At 51.1% G+C, this 6,000-nt stretch overlaps 2 protein-coding genes across 2 annotated transcripts in view; both read left to right on the top strand.

Annotated features, from left to right (window-relative positions):
• CHD4 (chromodomain helicase DNA binding protein 4) overlaps positions 1-2,718 on the top strand; it is a 40,702-nt gene extending 37,984 nt beyond the window's left edge. Inside the window, exons 43-45 of the mRNA XM_015420732.1 lie at positions 545-600; positions 1,827-2,002; positions 2,199-2,718. Coding sequence (XP_015276218.1) covers positions 545-600; positions 1,827-2,002; positions 2,199-2,216 — 250 coding nt within the window. The 3' untranslated portion in view covers positions 2,217-2,718. The remainder of the gene's footprint in view (positions 1-544; positions 601-1,826; positions 2,003-2,198) is intronic.
• A 2,911-nt stretch (positions 2,719-5,629) lies between these two features.
• The window catches only part of NOP2 (NOP2 nucleolar protein), a 29,047-nt gene continuing 28,676 nt past the window's right edge, over positions 5,630-6,000 (top strand). Inside the window, exon 1 of the mRNA XM_015420731.1 lies at positions 5,630-5,796. Coding sequence (XP_015276217.1) covers positions 5,691-5,796 — 106 coding nt within the window. The 5' untranslated portion in view covers positions 5,630-5,690. The remainder of the gene's footprint in view (positions 5,797-6,000) is intronic.

Below are 6,000 nucleotides of genomic sequence, written 5' to 3'. Positions count from 1 at the left end.
GTCTGCGTATTCCCCCTCACCTCATGGTCTCCCAAAGACTTTATATGCTTTAGATAAGCGTATGGAGCAGAGGTCCATCAGTGGCTATTAGCCACAAGGTATAGATAGGGACTCCGGGGCAAGTGATGCTCTGTCTTCTTGTGATTCTGTCTTCTTGGTGCTTGGGGGGGGGGTCAACAGTGGGAGGGCTTCTAATGTCCTGGCCCCACTGGTGGACCTCCTGATGGCACCTGGTATTTCTGGCCACTGTGTGATACAGAGTGTTGGACTGGATGGGCCTTTGGCCTGATCCAACATTGGCGTCTCTTATGTTCTTATGACTACTGATTAATGTTCATCAGTAATGGGCAGAAATAATTCTCTGCACCTTAACAGATGCAATGGTCTTTCCCAGAAGCTTTGGGCCTCTTCCTATAGTCCCATCAGGTGGATTTTGGAGCCTAGGCAGGACACCTTCAGAATTGATGGATATGCCAGACTCTTGATTACTTGGCTCATGATTAAACCGCATCACCCGGAAAGCCTTCCTTGGTGGGCACCACAGGTCTCACGAGAAGACACTCTTGGCTGGAATTGGAAGTCCTGTGGTCCTCCAGGATGGTCAGTTGTGGCAGCTTTCCTAGTTGGCCGTCTGATAGCGCATTGGATTCCCATCCAGACTGCCTTCCCCACGAACTCGTTTCCCCCCTTCCTTTCGCTAGCAGTCCATCCTCCCTACCTGGAAACAAGCGGCATAAGAACTTCAGTGTCTGCAGCTCTGTCGGGTGTTCTGTGGATGGGACCAAGCCCATTAGGAAGAAGAAGAGGAGGAGGAGGAGATTGGATTTTATACCTCACCCTTCACTCAGAGTCTCAGAGCGGCTTACAATCTCCTTCCCTCCTTCTTCCTGCAACAGACACCCTGTGAGGTAAGTGGGGCTGAGAGAGCTCTGACTAAGAACTGCTCTTGAGAAAACAGCTCTGAGAGAACTTGTGACTGACCCAAGGTTATCCAGCTGGCTTCATATTGGAGGAGTGGGGAATCAAACCCGGTTCTCCCGAGATTAGAGTCCATGCTCTTCACCACTACACCAAACTGGTAGCAGGAGTCTACGTTCAAGAAGGCCCTTTGCTGGCACACTGGCTTCAGGAAAACATGGTCCTTGGCTAGTCCCATGGTGGTGTTTTGGTACCTGAGGGGTCTTGTGCATTCCTTGTTTTCCATGACCACCCTGGAGATTTGGAAAGTGACCACTTGGGTTTCGTTTTAGGCTATGCGCGGGAGGGGGGGGCAGCCTTCGGCTGACGGGTTTCCCACGTGAGTTTGCAACCATCTGCAGTGGCCTGATGAGGGTTCTTGGCTACGGAAGGGGTCGCCCATCCCTTGCTAACATTCCAGTGTTCCCGGCCCCGCTCCCCTTGAGGGGAGAAGGAAATTCTGAGCTTCCCTGTGAATTTCTGTTCTCCTCGGGGAAAGGGGGGATGCGAAGCACAGCTTGTGTTGCCGCTGATCCATCGTGCAGATTTTTGGGCAGGAGTGTTGCCTGTAGGGCGAGTCGGTGCCCCTCAGTCACTTTCTCTCCTGTCTTCTTTGCCACACCTGCAGTTGATCTCCAACTGGTCTCGGCCATTGGTTTCACATACTTTGGATCCCCCCCCCCCTTTTTACTTGGGTCATGAGCATGTCCTTAGCTTCAGTGTCCCCCCAGCCTTTCCACAGTTCCAAATGTGGGGCCTGCCTTCCCAGTCCCGGAATGGGAGGGACTTCTCTTCCTCCGCCCCCCCCCCCCCCCCCCAAGAGAACAGAAAACCTGCAGGTAAGCCCTGAGTTTCCTTTTCTCTTCCAGTGCTGAAGCAGCTGGAGGAGTTGCTGAGCGACATGAAGGCCGACGTGACGCGGCTGCCCGCCACGATTGCCCGCATCCCCCCCGTGGCTGTGCGCCTCCAGATGTCGGAGCGCAACATCCTCAGCCGCTTGGCAAACCGTAGCAGCGAGCCTCCTCCTCCGCCGCCTCCCCAGCAGGTAAGCCGCTAGTCAGCCCAGCCCGTCCTGACTTCTCTCCCCTCCCCAACCCCACGCACCAACCGGAGGGAAGGGGGCCCACGGCAACAACTATCCCTGCTCGTGAGGACTCTGCGGAGGCCTGCGTTCAGTGTCTGTGTTAACATCCGTTTTCTCTCCTCCTCCTTCCCCCCGTCACCCCCTTCTCTGTGATCAGGTGGCTCAGCAACAATGAGATATGTGCACCGTGCTGCCGCCGACCCCGTGATTCAGCTCAAGTGACAGACACCACGCGCCCTTGTTCTGAATTCTGCCCCCTCCTCTCCCTTCCCCTCCCGCCTGGCAGTCCCGACCAGACGATGTCCCTCTCTGTGAGGGGGGGGCATGGTTGGCAAAAGGAGGACACACGCTTCTCCCCCCTTGCCCTAAGCTGCCAGGCGCACTTGGATGGCATCGGGGCGAGGGTGTGGAGGGGAAGCACCGGACGGACTCTGTACATAGTGACTGGAGGCTGCCAGCGCCCACGCGGAGACCTGGCTGCAACGCTCACCACCTTGGCCCCACTCGTCCTAGATTTTAATTTTATTTTGAGTTTGTTTACCAAGATGAGCGCAAGCAAACGTCAGGACAGACACAGCTACCTCCATCAAGATCCTTTTAATAAAAAAACAAAAACAAAAACAAAAAAACCTGACTGGACTTGTCCTCCGAAACAGCTGGAAAAAAAAAGACAAAAAAATCTTGATAAAGTTGAAAATAAAAGTTTCCTTGTATTTTATTCGGCTCTGTCAAAGTATTTGGGGGTGGAGGTTTCTTTCGCGGCACTTCTCGGCCTGCCTACAAAGCAAGCCTGTGGACTTGTGAGTAGATCCCCACCTGATCTGCGCGGGATTTTTTTTTTAAACAAATATGCTGTTTACAAAGTGTATCTCAGTACTCCAAAGCGTGTATTGGATTTCTGTGTAAAGCTGCTCGGTACATTGCATCGTTTAGCCTAGGCTGTATAGCTCCCATTTAGCAATGTGAGGAGCATTGGTTCTGAATCCCATGCATTAACTTCATTTACACAGAGTAAGAAGGAAACTTCATTTAGAAATTTAAAAAAACGGCTCCCTTTCGCCCCTTTCTGATCTGGTCCTTGCCAGACTCCCAAATGGGCAAAACGGATCTAGACATTCACCCGCTTGGATTGATTCAGAACCTTCTTGTCATGGTGCGGTCCCCACCAGTGTTCCCTCTAAACTGAGCGTGAGCTAGCTCGCAGTTTTTTTAGCCGCTCCAGCTCACACATTTTTGTCTCAGCTCAGGCAGGATGGCTCCAGAGCAAACTAACTTACTCAGCAGCCAAATCGCTCGCTTACCACTTTAATGCCAGTAGCTCACAAAGTAGAATTTTTGCTCACAAAACTCCACAGCTTAGAGGGAGCATTGGTCCTGAAGTATCAAAGCTTTTTTGACTTTTATTCCAGCCTTTTTGTAGCAGAAGGAATTTTTAAGCTGGCAGTTTACTTGTCCGTGCTGAATATTCAGCTTTGTTTTTATTCTATTCTTCCTCGTCTAGTCTGTACCCGCCTTGCCAAAGAAGCAAATTAAGTTTCTGACCAGCAAAAGTTCTGCTGTAGAAATGATATTTTAAAGCTGTGGGCAGGTGTTCCTACTTGCGAGGTACCTCTCATCAGTTGTTGGGTGGAAGCTGATGGAAGAAAAACACCTTGGCTAGCAGAGAAAAGAAGTGCTTGTGTTTCATGCTGTGAGGCTGTTCAGAGCCAAAGCCTCATGAAGGAAAGCTGAAGGTGCCACTGGACTCCTATTTAGGCCTAACAACCTAGGTCTTTAAAGTGTCCTTAAATTCTGGTTTGTATGTTTGCTGTAACAGACTAATGCAGCTACCCGGGTACAGTTGTTTCTGTGAAGAAATTGGCTTATGATCCCAGGACTTCTGGGAACACAGATAACATATGATCAGCTTTCAGAGGGTTGGTGTAAAATAACAAATGTATACTGATGAGATTAAGGGATGATACATATTGTTCTACCTGGATGGGAGCTGCTGAAAAGTAGTCCCTGGCCTTTGTCAAAGATGTAATTCTGCAAAGGAAAACATGCAGCCGCTGGCATGCCTTGTTGCATCTTCTGAAAAAAAAATGACAGCAAGTAGTTCCGAATGCCCAGATGCATGCCCTCTTGCCTGCTTGCTGTCCACATTCCTAAATTTTCTTTGCTTCCTTACATGTATAAAAAGACTCTTTAGCTTTAATGAAAGCTGGACTAATGGGGCAAGCGAATGCAGAGCTCCAGAAGTCTTAACCTGAAATCAGTGGGCTAAAACTGGAGAAACTGTCAGCTTTTACTATAAATTTATACTTTTTTTAAAAAAAAGTAAACTAGGTGCCAACCTGGCCAGTAAGACTCTCAGCGCAGTACAATGACAGCACCTACCTGCAGCTTTTCTTGTAGAAGTGTTCCCAATTCTGTGATGAGCAGAAACAAGGTGTGGTAGCAGGGCTTTGTTAAAAACGGAATTTAACACTGCACGGGAGTTATGGGGAGGGGCTGCGGCTCAGTGGAAGAGCCCCTGCTTTGAATGCAGAAAGTCCCAGGTTCAATCCAGGGTCTCTCCAACTGAAAAGGACCAGGCGGAAGGTGATGGGAAAGATCCCTGCCCGTCATGCCCGAGATCCTGAAGAGCCGCTGCTAGTCTGAGTAGACAATACGGACCTTGATGGACTAGTGGTCTGATTGCAGCATCATGTAATAAATGATTTGTGTGCATTGCACGTGCGGCTGTAACAACTTTGCGTCTTCCTGGTTGTCTACATCCGTGCCCTTTCCGCCGTGATGCCTTCCCATGCCTTGTCATTCAAGGGTCCCTGTGTTCCAAGACGATTTCCTTCATCTTTGAATCAGGTGAGTTGGTGCCAGAGAGCAGCAGCACGAGTTGGGGGAAGCGTGATGCTTGATGATCATCTGGGCCTATAAAGGAACCCCCCTCACCCTTTACGTTTTGCATTGTATTAGTGACGTTATTTACAGTTTGCCTTTCTCACGGGGAGTCATAGCGGATTACCCACAGTGATTCAGCGCAATCAATAAAACGGGAGATTCAGTGACCAAATGCATTCGGATTTTAGAAGTACTGGAGTGGAGGCTGCCTGGTAAACACTGACTGATAAATTACAGGGATGCTGGGCTTGCATAAAAGTTCTTTCAGAACTGCAGACTGTATATTTTGCCTGGATGAGACCCATTTCGGATTCGGGCCGAATGCTGTGAAAGGAACTAGTGAGCTGCACCGGGAAGGTCACCTGAGAACGGGCAAAAGGCAGCAGCCGGTTCTGATCGGTTTGTTTTCTGCCGGCTTACAATTTCCTGGGGCACCTCCCCTTCCGCCCCGATTTGTCTATTAATAGTGATTTTTAAAATGCAGGCCGCCCCAGCCAGCCACGCCCAGGCACTAAAAACGGACAGCCGTTCTAGCGCGGAGAGGAGGGGGGGCAGCGCTTTCTATACAGGATTGGTCGCAACGGCCGGAAAAGGTTAAACAAATCAGGGGCGGGGACTTTGCGGCCAATCACAGGGTGGGGAAGAGGGCGGGCGGAGGACGGCATCCTGCCAATCAGGCCTGCCGGGAAGCGGAAGGAACGCAGCAGCTTGGAGTCGTCCACGTGCAAAGGCATCGGCCCCGTGGCTTGGCGTGAGAACCGCGATCATGGGGCGCAAGTTGGACCCGACTCAGAAGGTGAAGCGGGGCCCGGGGCGCAAGGCTCGTAAGCAGCGCGGGGCCGAACAGGAGCTGCTTCGTTTCCTGCCGCCTGGTGAGTTCCGGTTGATTCCTGGTCCAGCCCGCGCAGGGGAAGAAGATAGCGCCAGGGGAGGGGGGAGCGGAGCTGGCTCAGGTTTCCCAAGAGTTGCTAACTCTGGGCTGAGAAATACCTGGAGATTTTGGAGCCTGGGGATCGGGAAGAACTTCAGTAGGCTGTAAGGCCATAGAGAGCAACCTCCAGGAGAACTGATCTCTG

Source organism: Gekko japonicus, unplaced genomic scaffold (assembly GCF_001447785.1).
Source record: "Gekko japonicus isolate JY-2015 unplaced genomic scaffold, Gekko_japonicus_V1.1 scaffold1516, whole genome shotgun sequence".
In the NCBI taxonomy this organism is placed as follows: Eukaryota; Metazoa; Chordata; class Lepidosauria; order Squamata; family Gekkonidae; genus Gekko; species Gekko japonicus.
This window is presented reverse-complemented; position numbering and strand designations above follow the sequence as displayed.